The 15087-nt window shown below is 42.4% G+C and overlaps 1 protein-coding gene across 1 annotated transcript in view; it reads right to left on the minus strand.

Annotated features, from left to right (window-relative positions):
- FASN (fatty acid synthase) overlaps positions 1-15087 on the minus strand; it is a 1281817-nt gene that overhangs the window by 214106 nt on the left and 1052624 nt on the right. The window contains exons 35-36 of the mRNA XM_044068230.1: positions 11021-11112; positions 10786-10937 (exon numbers count right to left, since the gene is read on the minus strand). Coding sequence (XP_043924165.1) covers positions 10786-10937; positions 11021-11112 — 244 coding nt within the window. The remainder of the gene's footprint in view (positions 1-10785; positions 10938-11020; positions 11113-15087) is intronic.

Consider the following 15087-nt stretch of genomic DNA (forward strand, 5'->3'; position numbering starts at 1 on the left):
GGCAGGGGGCCCTCAAAAGCTTCCAACTGAAGTTGGAGTGGTACCTACTTAAAGCAATGTGGTGTCCTCCAGAGGGCTTGTGCCAGAGACCTTTGCTGAAACAGACTCAACTATGGGGCTGCAAAGATGCACCTCTGGTCTCAGTGTTGACAGACCTATGGAATTCCTCTAACACACACATATTAGTTCCTAGTTTCTTCCCCTTTGGGTGTTTACCAGAATGTGTGCCTTTAAGTGAAGATCACAAAGGACTTGGCCAGCACTTTGGGACCAGATGTGTGCTTTCTTTTGAATGCTACAGTTCCAAAGACAGTTGTATGACAGAGTGCCCTCAGAGTAAACTTTGCACAATGTGAACAGACATGTGTGTGTCATGCTGTGAGCCTAAACAAAAAATTCACTGCCTGTGAAAAACAGGATGTTTGTTAAACTCTCATTACTTTTCTATAATACCCTTGAATCACTATCACACATTTATTAAATAAAAAACAACTTTCCCTTTGGGGTACTTACCCAAAAATCTATGAAAGCACACCAACATAGAACTGACAAAGCCCAGTAGTATATAAATGCATACAGACTGTAACAAGGATATCGGAGAACAGCACTGGCCAACATTCCTCTTGTATAACTGAAATCTGAGTTGGAGGAAATCAGCCATAGCCAAGAGATGGAAGGCAAATCTCAAGTTGGATCAGTCACCCAAGCTCCTGCAGGAAGGATTCCCAGTAGTGATGACTGCAACAGTGAATATTACAAAGATATCTAGTTCCAATCTCTGTGCTGACTAGTGGAGCGGCCTGTTTAGGTGGTCAGCAGAAGCAGCAGCATTTTCCTCTAAACTTGTAGGTCTGCATCACCTGTACCTTGAAGTGGTCAGTACATGCTTTCCCACCAAGTTATGACATCAGATGTCAGACCAGCACACCTGGAGGGGTGCAATGAAATCCCAGACAAAGGAGCATTTGCTTAGCCCAGCATCTGAATTTTTTGAACTGCTGTAATAAATGTGTCCAGGATGTCGACTTGCTGCAGTCACAGGTTCCTCAGACACCATTACATCTCTCATGTATAGTTTCACCGGGGGCCATAATACAGCAAAGATACGTACCCCATATGGCTTTCAATATCTTCCAGGCGATCAAATCACATCCTTTCTGCAACGGTTAAGAAGTGTTTTTGGTAGTCTGCAGGATCAGCCCAATGGCTCCTGTTGCTGCACCCAGCTTACTGATTTGTCCCCCCTTCTGAGGAGCGCCTCTGTCTTATTTGTCCCTCAGGAAGGGAAGATTCAGGTATTAGGGGGCAAGTCAGTCTGCAGATCCTGCAGACTGTCGTATTCCTTCAACTGCTGCAATCAGGAGGTGAATGCATACTTTCTACACACACAGTACCTTCTGACCAATCTGAATACCTCTTGCAGAGAAGGCACAGTAGTGTCTACTTGCTGCCAATACATTGCAAATGCAGTGAGCCAATGCAGTTAGCCAAGCTGCTCCACTAGATAGCAGAAACTGGTGTTGGCACTCAGTGCCACCCCACCCCTGCCAAGTTCCCACTGAGGCCTGAGTCAATAGTTTAAGGTCAGGAAGGAGGTACTAAGGTGGGACACTTCAATAGAAGATCCTACTCTGTTGTGCTGAACACTGCACCCAGGAAAGACTTCCTGCTCAAAAGGTACAGTAGAGCTATCAGTTTGGCAGTCATAACCTATAATACCTAATCAGTCTTCTTTTTTGTTTGAAACAGTATTACAGTGATCAATTTGGATCCCCTCAGTCCAGGGAAATGACAGCTGGATCTACAATAACATTTTTATACTGACATTTAGTCTGGTCTTCCACAAGATAAAAACCTTTCATGCTTCTGGGGAGCTATAAGCATTTTTTTAATCATCATCATCTTCTTCTTTCGGCTGTTTCCGTTACGGGTCGCCACAGCAGATCATCTGTTTCCATTTCATCCTGTCCTCTGCATCATGCTCTTTCACACCAACCACCTGCATGTCCTCTCTCACCACATCCATAAACCTCATCTTAGGCCTTCCCTCTTTTCCTCTTACCTGACAGCTCCATCCTTAGCATCCTTTTCCCAATATACCCGCATCCCTCTTCAGCACATGTCCAAACCAATGCAATCTCACCTCTCTTGCTTTGCCTCCAAACTGTCCAACATGAGCTGACCCTCTAATATACAGATTCCTAATCCTGTCCATCCTAGTCACACCCAGTGCAAATCTTAACATCTTTAACTCTGCCACATCCAGCTCTGACTCCTGCCTTTTCAACAATGCTACCGTCTCCAACCCATATAACATAGCTGGTCTCACTACCCTCTTGTAGACCTTCCCCTTTCACTCTTATTGGTACCAGTCTGTCACAAATCAGTCCTGACACTCTTCTCCACCCATTCCACCCTGCCTACACTCTCTTCTTCACCTCTCTTCCACACTCATCATTACTCTGAACTGTTGATCCCAAGTACTTAAACTCATCCACCTTTACCAACTCTACTCCCTGCATCCACACCATTCCTCTACCCTCCCTCTCATTTACACACATATTCTGTTTTAGCCCTGCTGACCTTCATTCCTCTCCTCTCTAAAGCACATCTCCACCTCTCCAGGGTCTCCTCAACCTGGTCCCTACTCTTACTACATATCACAATGTCATCTGCAAACATCATAGTTCACGGGGCCTCCTGTCTAATTCTCATCTGTCAACCTGTCCATCACAACTGCAAATAAGAAATTGCTCAGAGCTGATCCTTGATGTAATCCCACCTCCACCTTAAACGTATCTGTCACTCCCACCGCAGTCCTGACCAATGTCACACTACCCTTGTACATATCCTGTACCACTCTTACATACTTCTCTGCCACTCCCGACTTCCTCATACAATACCACAACTCCTCTCTAGTCACCCTGTCATATGCTTTCTCTAAGTCCACAAAGACACAATGCAACTTCTTCTGACCTTCTCTGTATTTCTCCAACAACACTCTCAGAGCAAATATTGCATCTGTAGTGCTGTTTCCTGGCATGAAACCATACTGCTGATCACTAATCATCACCTCCCTTCTTAACCTAGCTTTCACTACTCTTTCCCATAACTTCAAGCTGTGACCATCAATTTACTGCAGCTCTGCACATCACCCTTTTTAATGCAGCTCAAAAACCTGTAATAATGGCAGCTTGGGCACACTAACACCTAGCACGTGAGGGGACCATCTTCATTTTAACCAGGACTACAGTGCCTCATGTGCTTGGTTTCACAGAAAAAGAAATGGGATGATTTTCCCTTTGCTGGCCACAACCTTCTGTGAATCTTTCACAGCTGAAGTTGAATGAGGCAAGCAAGATGCAAATTCTGCAATATTAAAGCCCTCTGAGACCAATGATCTGTAACTTTAAGTGCAGCAAAAGTACAGTTGCGTAAGAACTTGCCACAACAGTACATGTCCTACTGATCACTGTTGTAGAATTCATAATGAATAAGTCATCACCGCTGACATCTGGCCAGGGGTACCAACGCTTTACTTTCCTAGGATCGCATATTCAATTTGTGACTAACTCGTAAGTATAGGGGTATACAGGTATATGTAATAAATGCATAATTCCTCAGACCATCTCCAAGCCAGTGGTATAAAGATCTTGAGTGAGAAAGTGGTCACCTAGGTGGGGTGAAGTATAAAGTGGTAAACATCATTTTTTGTTTTAAGATGCTGCCCACAGTACAGGGACACACAGGAGAAATATGGTAGTGAGATTATGGAAAGAAATGTAGAAGGGAAGAAGGACGGGGAAGAATACTGCAACAGTTATCAGTAGGACATCTACTGTTATGGTAATTTCTTACAAAACCATAGTGTGTCCTGACTGAAACCACTGTTGCAGTAATCCTAATGAATGGGTGATTCGCAGAGCTGACTGCATGCAAGGGTGGCTGGTTAGCGAGCTGCAAAGCTGTCCAAGAAACTCAAAAGGACCGACTCACCAAAGGCAGCCCTAGACCTTCAGAAGGCTTCAAATCCTGTAGTGTTTAGTTAAGGTGTTTAGAGGATCAGGTGGCAGCTTCTAGCACAGTCCTGGCATCCACCCCTTTGCAGAAAGCTCCAAATGATGCTAATGCCCTGGCAGAATGAGCTCCAGGGCAAGGACTTACCATGTAGACAGGAGACAGGCTTAGATATCCAGTTTGCAATATTTTGCTTTGACAATGGTTTGCACAATTCTGACTGCATAAAAGACAGAAAACAGATGGTAAGATTTTCTAATGGATTTAGTTTTGTCCAGATAGAATCTTAACTGTCTGAGGGCCAGGAAGGAAGGTAGAGAGATTTATAGCCTGGTTGAGTGACATGTTTGTTCACTATTTTAGGCATGAATGAAGGGCTAGCTCTCAAAGTCACCTGTTCTTGTGAAAAGGGCAGATGGCCATGAGAGAGACTATCTTAGCGGAAGTAAGAGTCAAAAGTAGAACAGTTTTCCATGTGTAGAACTTGAGGTTTTACTGCTGGTTCAAAGGAGGCAAAGTAAGCTTTTCTAGCACAAAGGTGAGACCCCAAGGAGAGGTAATAGGCTTCTTTGGTGGTCTAAGATGTAGCACTCCTTTAAGGAATAACTTGACCTCATGTCTGGACATAGGAGGCTTGATAGGTAGACACAGACACAGCTGATTGGTGGGCTTTGATGGAAGGGTAGGCCAGACCTGTATGCACGAGCTCACACATTTTAGTATGGAAGGTGATTTGTTGGGGTCTTGTACATTCCTGTGGCACTAAAAAGGAAAATTCTTTCCATTTGGCTATGCCGGACTTTCAAGTGGAGGATCTCCTAGTTTCTTGGAGAACCTTCATTACTTCCTCTTGAAAGTTGTGCGTCTAAGGAATTAGAACCATATCATCTACAGAATAAGGTTCAGAGATTACAGGTCGGGGTGTAGTAGTGACCCTTTCAGTTTTGTGATGAGATCCACTTGTAGCAGTCACCCCAGTCAGATGAAAAAGGAGTCTTCATCCTCTGAATGGAGTGGTCAATGGAGTGGATTTGAGATGAATATGCCAGGGGATCTGAATAAGAAGCTTCCTCATCTTCAGAAAATAAATCCACCACAATCCTTTGTGGGGGTGGGTAGGGGGGAGCTGGGAAGAAAATGAATGTAGGTCCAGGGTCATAATGGCCTTGCACAGACCTATGAGAAAAGTCTAGCCATTCCTTTTCTCTAGGAGGAGGAGACTGAGAAGAGGGAGAAGTTACATGTTTAGTTTTTTGGCATTTCTTCTTAGGTCCACCTAAACAAAATCTAGTAGTTCAGATCCCTGACGTATCTCAACGTGTTTACCTGGGATCTCCCCCCTAGCTGGTATTTGAGGAATGTCCTCTGGCCCCTCACAGATATGTGGCTCAGCTTTACCTTATGTCCCCTTAGTCGAAAAAAGCCTCTGATGGGGTCTCAGTAGATGGCAACTGAGAAAGAACCAAATGCACCATGAGTTCGGAAACCTCAGTGGGTACTTCAAAGTGTACAGTTTCTGACCTAGGTCTTTTAAGGTTCTTAAGCAGCAGTTGTACATTTGGAAAGTGGACATCACCATTCTGGAGTGGGGCCAAGCACTTAAGATGTTGGGTCTCCAGAAAGGTATTGAGCAAGGACAAATGGGATCATGTCTTGGGTAAAAACTGGTAAATGGAACAAACCTTATAGTAGTGTTCTGCTCCTAAGTAGAAGACACTGGGAATGCAAGACTTTGGAATTTCCATACCACACTTGCACGTACCCCTTCTAGCTGATATCTAACAGCAGTAACCAAAAATACTTCAGAAAAGCAAAGGAAGTTCTGAAGAGGGTGGTACCAATGACCAAATGACAGTCAGAGATATACTACCTGCATTCGGGTTGGTGGCGAGACAGTGAGGAAATACGCTTGTATGTCCACCTATATACCCTCCCAAACACTTATGAGTGGCGGTCACACTTTGAACATATAATCCTGGAAAGGTAAAGCTTTGGTACCTCAGCAAAACATCAGTGGTGATAACCCATTCATTATGAATACTGCAACAGTGACTTCAGTCAGGATACACACTTTTCCTAAAACATAGGGTAGTGCATAAAAGACTGACACTATATAGGAAAGGAGCTTCTCCTGGGGCCAGAACTACGTGCTGCCAATGGCAAATGGTTGGGCACAACCATGCAACTATGACAACTATAATTTCTGGTCAAATCTGGCATGATATAGTTATTACCCCATGTTAGCCTTCCAAAGAGGCTTCAACAGATAGCAGTGTAGCCGAAATAGGTACCCGACTTTGTGGCTTATGGAGTGCCACCTTGAAGGCATAATCCTTGGGCGTCTCCAAGAGACTAACATGGTGTGTATCATCTCTCTCACCCTGCCAGGTTCTTTGGAGACTACGTATGCAGCTTATACATCATTCAGCAGCATGGGCTTTAAGTTTTATAGCAAAGGGAAGATGCTCCCATTAAATACACTCAGCAGATGGTAATGTTGGCTTAAAGGAAGGAGCTCCTTGTGTACCAAACAGTTTTAAAAGTGTAGCTCTATTTATAGGGTCTTTTTCTTAAGAGATGTTTTGTAACTGAACGTGGGATTACCGTTCTACAGACAGAATAAGTGCAGATGGTAGGAGCCCATTTGTGCGATATGCTAACCACATTTTCAGTTTTTTTTTTCCTGAGGGTTGGAGGGGGACATCAACCTAAGAAAACTGTGAGAACACTGTCAAAGGAGTGCTGAGCAATATTCAAACTTAGCACTTTAAACAGTTACAAAAAAAAAAAAAATTCACATAAGACTACTCGTCGCTTTGCAAGTTTCCAAGTTAATGTAGACAAAGTTGCTACTGAATGCTGTAATTCAGCAAAGGAATGAAGATGGCATAGATTGCTCTACTCTTTCTATGGGGTGCCCTATAGATGTCAAGGGGAAGACACTAGCTTGCTCTGGAAGTCATATAGGACAGGCAGACATCTGCCTGTGGTAGAATTGCTATTTATTATGAATAATACTGCAGTGATACATGTGATTAACATCTAAACTGACTACTCATTCTACAACTGCTACCTTTACTTTTACTGAGCTTTACTCCTAAGCCTCCACCGAAAATAAAAATTTAATCAGCCAGACAACATAATTAAAAAGGACAAAAGTAAAAAAGAATATAGTTCCTTACAAACCCTCACTGCTTGTGGTGCCAAGAAAAGAAGTCTCTCTGGAAAGAGATGGTGCACCTTCTATATACCTGGTCACCTTACAACATACCTACTGTTATACTATTAACTCTTCCTGCTCAGGAATTGGGGACAAAGTTAAAAATAATGAAAAAATGCCCAAAATCATGGAGAATATTTATATTCTAATTCACTTCAAATTAACAGAACACATTTTGCATCAACATGGCTTTTCTGAAGAAATAAGTATGACATTTTAATGTTTCAAATTAACTGACAGTAATTTTTAATCATTCACCAGAAAATCAAAGCTTTTACAAGGGACAGAGGAAAAATGAAGTAAAATATTTGTTCTGCAAAATCAGGGGGAGGTGAGAGCTATGCCATCAAAAGTCCTCTGACATAATATATTGCTTCCTTTTCCCGTCCCAGTTTCCTCCTAATATCTACTGAAAAATGTATGTTTTAGACTATCACACTGGAAAATGCATAACATACCCCTTCAACTAGTAAGTTTATTTACTCATTGATTATCTGGTTAACTAGAAGCCGTCTTTAGTGCAAAATCATATCTCTTATAAGGATATTCACCAAATCACCCTTAAGGCTCTCCTTTTAAAGCAACATCTGTTCTGCCAGGAAACTTGCAATCGGGTCCCAGTGAACGTCTTCTGTACAGCAGCTGGGAAGTGGCAGTGCAGATGATGTTTGAAGCGGATTCCCATTAATGAGGGGGACAGAATTCTTAGCGTGTCCACCTGCATCCTGTTTTGTCTGGCTGATTTTGCCAAACAATAACCAGCATAATATTGCTGTTACATCAGCAATACACCATACAGATCCCAAAAGTCAGTACAGCACAAGACCTTGGCCTAGTCATATATTAATTTTAAAGATACTAATATGATTATGCTTCTTAATTAAGTCCCCTTTTCTATAAATACACACTAGATACACTGCAGTACCTTTTCACCTGCAGATCTTTCCATTCCCTTTGAATAGCAGTATTCAGAATTACATTCAGAATCTCTGGACTTAGCAAATTTTCATTATATAAAAACGCACATGCTGATTGGACAGCCCACCCATCATGCTCATAAATCGGGCACATACCAATAGAAAAAAAGTCTGGCAGATATAGTATTGTTGAGCATCCAGATTTTCTGGAAAGTCATCCTCACCATAATCTATGAGGGACAGAGCAAAATGAGAAATCATGATGGTCTACAAAACACTGAACAGTTGAAAAGTACGGTTACCAGTACTACGATCAATCATACAGATGTTACTCTTACTGCTCAACTATGTCCCATATTTTCCTCAATCTTGCTCGATCCCTCGTGAAATTTTGAATTTTCTGGTAAACTACTGATTTCTTTTATTCAATAATACTAGGCATTTGAGTTTCATACTTTGACTGTTCAAAGAACAAGAAAGCACAATGGGAATGCTCTCTTCTCTGTGGCCTCCCTTGCACTACAACTGATCTACTGTACAAGTGTGGGGATATAGTACCATAAGTATATGAAGCACATCAATATATATGGGAAAAAGTGGAAGAACACTATAGATCCATTCATCCATCCACAGCCCCTTTCCCCCCATTACTGCACATGGGGCGAGGGTGTCCCTTCAACAGTGAATCATCTAAAGCCAAGGTTTACACCACAGGGTGGCTAGCCTCGCCACAGTAGTTCTTCCACATCACACAAACCCCATACGGCCAAATTAGTGTGTCCAATCCACCTAGTGCATGCCTTTGGAATGTGGGAGGAAACTGAAGCACCCAAAATAAACCTATGCGAACACAAGGAGGACATGCAGACTCCACACAGAAGGCGCCCCCAGCCAAGAATCAAACCAGGGAATCTCTTGCTGTGAAACAACAATGCTATCCGTTGTGCCACTGTCCCAAGGGGACCTGTGCAGCACTTGGAGTCATTATACAGTAAAATTACTTAAGAAAAGGAAACAATTTCTTTCTTGAATGTTTTTGTAAAATAAAAATCCACAATTAGTTGTGGGTATCACAGGATTTCATGGCTGACTTTGATCACTTCATTTTTTCCCCTGTGATCAAACCAAAATAAGCCATGAGTAAATCCTGAGATATCCACACCTAACACATATTACTGCTAAAATAACACAGGTTTGTGTTCTTGACTTTCTCTTATGAACCCTAATAAGCTCTTTCCTTTCATTTGCTGCATTACACTGTTTCTAAGGAGAAAGCTGGTGAGCCCTTTTGCAGATATTTCACCTTCACTCCTAAAGTCCAGAGTTATCACATTTTACATTTTCCCCATCTCAGCTACCCATTCAGCTGAGGCAACAGGTGTGGACACATCCCAGCATGCTTTCAGCTCCAGAAACTCAGATTTATCGATCAGTGGGAAGGCAATACAGCAGGGCTGTGAACACTTTGCTATTTAGACTTCTACTAGGACAGAAATCTTGAAATATCACACCATATGGTAAGAGAGTCGAGAAGACATTTCTAAAGAAAGTACTGCAACATTTCAAGGAATCTGGGTTTACAGTATAGATGTCTTTTAATCTCAGTATGTCTGCAAAGCAGATTGCTTCGGCTTGATCACAGACTCAATTCAATAATAAACTTCTCTAAAAGAAACCTTAGAATATAGTACAGTAACATGTGGAAGCCCTGTATATGTACAGCATTACAGTATTCCCCAATACTGTTCAGATTACTAGGAATTTAATGGTGTCAGTGTGTGCAAGTCTACAGTGCTTAAAGAAATAGCCAGCAGCACTGGCATAGACAGATAAAGCACCAACTATATATAGCATGTGTTACTACAGTCACAAACAGGATCAGATTCTTGAAGTCAATGCTACAAGATTTTGGGTGGGCAGATCTTGGGGAGTTGAGGAAGAGGGCAGAGGCAGCTAAGTTCTGCACAGGTTCTCTTGGAGAAGTGGTTGGGATACAAGTACACTGCCTGGTGATGGGCATTAGGCTCACTAACCTTTCAATAAGTGATAACTTTCAGAGTGGGTGTTCAGAATTGTGTACCCACATAAGGGACTGTAAAAGCCTTTGTGGCAATGCTGATCACTTATTCCCCCTGCCCAGAAGGTGGGGATAGGTTCAATGCACTTCACTGTCAAGATGCCTTCAAGAGCACAAAACACCCTCATGGATGCACAAATGATGCCCCAACCCATGACAGTTCTTGCAATTACTCTGGGTGAAAGCCCTAGATTTGAGGACAGACTGGGCTTTGACTGGGGAAGGCTGGATGGTTGAGGCAAGAACAGGGGCAAAAATCACTCAGCTTAAAGTCAGAAAGAACTCTTGAGAAACTGGATTAGATGGAAATAAAGTAATTAGGTGAGTGGATAGGAAACATACTCCTTATACAACTGGGCACAAGCTCCTATCAACTGTATTGTTTCCCCACTTCAGCCATCCTCATTACCTTATGCCCAAGTGTGCATTTGCATAAAGGTTTACACACACACACACACACACACACACACACACACACAAAATGCAACCATGCACCATACTTCCATTGGAAAGGTTAAATGAGGGAGAGAATGGGAAGGCAGTTTTGCACTGACCTGGAAGTCCATCATGACGTCTCAGCTCACAGATGCGTTCCATAGTTGAATTGGCAAACCCGTAATTGCTCTGACCTGCATTTCCACGCCCGCAACTGACAGAAGAGAAGACAACAAAATATTCCAGCTCTGGACATCTTTCACGAGTTACTCTAAAACATTAAGAAAGAGTGTCAGCAAACCTTGGTATTACAACTCAACATATCCACTTGGTGTTTCTTAAATTTCTGTGTACCTGTCGAGATGGACTGTGCCAGTATACTTAGGTTTAACAACTTCTTGGAAGAGCTCTGGTGTCAAATTTTCTAACATAGCATCCTTCAGAACCTGCAAAATGAAAAACAAATCATTACAACAATGCAATACTGATGTACTTTTGCGCAAGTTCTTTCACTGTTAACAGCAACTGTTTTAGTGAGACTTCTGTTGCAATGCAATTGATCATCCATTGGAATTAAGCTGCAGGTGAACTACCACTGCATTCCGACTTTCCCAGCTTTGTAGACACCTTCAAAGCACAGCTGGAATCATGGGTCCACATATGAAAATTGCCACTGCCATTTGCATATCTTATTGGTAGAAGGCTACTAGTAAAACTGCCTCGCTTAGGGACAAGTACTATCCCCAGTCCTCCAATCTATACAGCCCTGAGGAGTTTAGGACTTTACCCAAAATCATGAATTTTACCAGCATGGAAGCTCTTCTGCTCTTTGCTGGTTGATGGACAGGATTCCAAGGTCAATATACTACAGTACTTAACACTTTTCTCATTTGTGGTTTCATTACCTACACTACAGGGAATCATTTTACAGCTTCACATTGCAGGAACTGAATTAGTATCCACTGTGCCAGCTCAACCTGGTCATGCGGGGGTTGGTGGAAGGCATTCCCAGGAAGGCAGCAAGGGCTTTGAACTCTATTCTACAGTCTGGGGTAATAATCCATTATACATGTGCCCAAAGTTAGGCTGAACCAGTCGCTCCAAGGATGTAAACAGCAGAGAGGTGGAGGAAGGGAGGAGAGAGATTTTGGAAGTACAGTCAGTACAAACTGTTGCCATCTTCAGATGGAGGGTGTTTGCTCTTCCTGCTCCCACCTCTGTCAACTCTCCAGTCTTGCCTTTTGTCAGACATTTCTTCCTGGACTAGTAAGCTTTAGAATGACTGCTGCTTAAAAAAGGAAGCTACTCCGCAGGATAATTCTTACTGCTGTACACAGGACTAGGTGGGCGAAACGTGTAGCTTTATACTTCATGACTCCTCTTCCAATGTCTTAAATATTTCCTGGAAAAGGGGCAATCATCTTTTTTATCCAGAAAGTCATCAAACATCTGCCCTTGATGTTAACAGGCAAGGGCTGAACTCAACCACACACACCTGTATACAACTTGCACTTCTACTGCAAGTAATTTTGCTACTGCAAATTAATACTTTATGTATTCTCCCCCACCATAAAAGCCTTCTGGCAGTCAACTAGTTTTGTTTTCACAACCACAACAGGGAGCTCTCCAGCTATATCATCCATTTATTGGAATATGTCAGCCTGTCAGTTATGCAAGTTTATCAGTTATAGACAAAGGCAAATGTGTAAAGATGAAATTGTAAAACCAGCTTTCCTTCTTTTGGAGGTGCAGGTGGTTTGGGGGTCAGGTTCTAAAAATGTAATTTCAAAGACATCTACTCCCTAGAACACCAGATGTACAGCTATCTGCCCTGGTTCCTCTACTACCAAAAGTAGCAAGTATTTAACTCAGACACCACCTTTTGGGTCTCACTTAAAATGCTCTCTCAACATTGGAAATCTGTCCACAAAGAAAACTTTGGGTAGGGGGACCCAATAATGTGGTTTCCTTGCGATTTTTTCCCCAATGGCCTCCTTTTTAATCTTGTCATAGCCCAAGGGTGAAGTCTGTTGAGTATGACAGATCTTTGTCCATGTCAGAATAAAAATGACTGGGAATTCTCTTTTAGCTAGGGGAACTACTTGCAATATTGGTAGTAGGGCCACTTTAGGATAATTATGTGCAAAGCAGCCACATACTTAGCAAACTTTAAAAGGTGACAGTAGATGTTGCAAATGTCAGGTCAACCCTCACACTAGATATCAGTCCATCAATGAATGCATATGAAGGATCTTCCTTTCACAAGGGCATCTTCAGCCAGAATGCTAGCTAACCAGAGGTTCTTCAGCAGCAACTTTTACTAGAATAGTATATATTTTTTTGTGGTTCCTCTGCCAAACCTGCCCAATTGCTCTAACACTATTTGGTTTGTATGTTAAAAGTCAGAAATCCCTGGAAAAGGTTGAGAGCTCTGACTCGTTCATTCCTAACCAGAGCAACCACATGGTCCATTCTGTCCCACTATGGTGAGAAGGGTATAGAGCAGGCCAGTTTTCAGGACTGCAAAACTGACCTACCCCCACTCCTTTTTGCTCCTCCATACTGAACACTGCCTGCTACAGAAGTGTGCCTCTGCATGACAAATTCCAGACGGGTGTTTGCACAGGAGTACTGCATGCTCTTCAGGCCTGTACTCTGATGATGTTAACACCCAACGCTCTAGGTGTCACCCAAGTAGCAAGCCACAGCCACCTTCCCTCTTGCAGGGATGGGTGAGACCGCAGCGACCATTCACTTATCCTCCCCATCCTGGCTCTTCCAGCATCCAAGCAGCTAAATCACAGTCAGGGCTTTATTCCTCTATACCACAGAGCTGGAGTAGTTGATATACACCTTGTTAACAGAAACATTCAAGGGATGCATCATGCAGCAGAAATTTTTAAGAATGAATGTTAAAATTGGCACTCAGTCTGGCTTGATTGCTCACTCTGCTGCAGGTCTGGTCAACTGTATTAAATAAAATTCTACAGTTTGTTTTCAAGCAGGTCAGAACAGCCAGGGGGTGAAGCTGAAAAAGGCCATGGGATCAAGGGAAAACATGGCAATGCCTCATTGGATCAGATGCCCTCAAGTCTTGGCAATACTAGCAAGTTTGTTGTAGCCTCTCATTCCCTGCTCACTGGTTCTTTTTACCAATTGTTTTTGAGGTCTGTCCCATTTTTACTTTCCACGTCTCTCTTTAAAGACATTTGCTTTTGAATTTTTGTAGAGGATTCTCGAACAGGACTGGTGGCTGCTCCTTGTACAAATGCCAATACTTTATATTCAAAGAAAGTCTGAAAATAAATTCTATGCCTACTGAATACATTTGCTAAAGGCAATACAGCATTTGCATATGGAAATTTTGCTACTCCCAGCACCAAAAAAAAGGGCACCACAAGGTAAGCTTTAGGTGTAATCCGGTTTCTACAGGCACACTAGGGTTTTCTGGGGACATTATGGACCTCAAGACAATAGCAATCCACTGAAAATCTAATTTCAGACACTGCTACAAATGCATTCAAATTTATCCAAGCTAAAACAGGCAAGAGGCTCCTGACGTTAGCAGTTAACTATTCTTTGGAAGAACAGTGGAAGGTAAAAATGCACCATCAAAGAGATTGCTCCTTGCTGTAAAACAGTTTTTAGCCATGTGTGAGACCAATGCCCATGGGCAAGACAAGAATCGTGCTCTGCTCTGGGGATGTCTGTAAAGTCCTGCAAGTCAGGACAAAATGGAGAATACCTGCTTTTGGCCAGCTGTGATGGATATGGAATCATACTGCACACCACTGATCCTTATTATGAACATCACAGGTTAAAAACAATTCTTATAAAATGTTAAGCCTAATTGGGGGGGGGGGACGGGACGGGACAATGCTTGCTAAAATGCTGAAAGAGGAAAGTGAGAACAAAACCTAAACACTGAAACCCTTACTAAAAAACTGTGGAAAATGGAGTTCTGAATCAGAAAGACTATTAAAATGGTAACAAGAGCATACCCTGGGTGCACAGAAATTAAGTGAGGTGGGAAATGGGAGGTTGAAACAAACTAAACAAAAAAAGGGCAGAAAAATAGGCAAGCAGTTAGCAACTGTTAAATGCTAACAAGTTACAATCTTTACGGGCATCCCATAATTCCATCCCAAATAAACAACTCTAGTCCTCTATTTGCCTGTTCATTTCCACCTTTTTGCCCCAGCATTCAAGCACACAGAGATGACTAGACAAGATCACTGCCACCATCCAAGTAGGACTTCGAAGGTTCTGTAATCCAAACCAAGAAGAAAGTTTGCAGTGTGGAGGGTGTGATGTTCACTTCTTGAATTGTTATGCACTTAATTCATGTAATAAAAATTGAACTGTAAAATGTAACTAAAATACTTGCTACAAAACAATCAAATAGAAAGTAGTAGGTAGCC

The sequence above is a fragment of the Protopterus annectens genome, chromosome 4.part0, assembly GCF_019279795.1.
Source record: "Protopterus annectens isolate FY-2018-M chromosome 4.part0, PAN1.0, whole genome shotgun sequence".
Classification (NCBI taxonomy): domain Eukaryota; kingdom Metazoa; phylum Chordata; order Ceratodontiformes; family Protopteridae; genus Protopterus; species Protopterus annectens.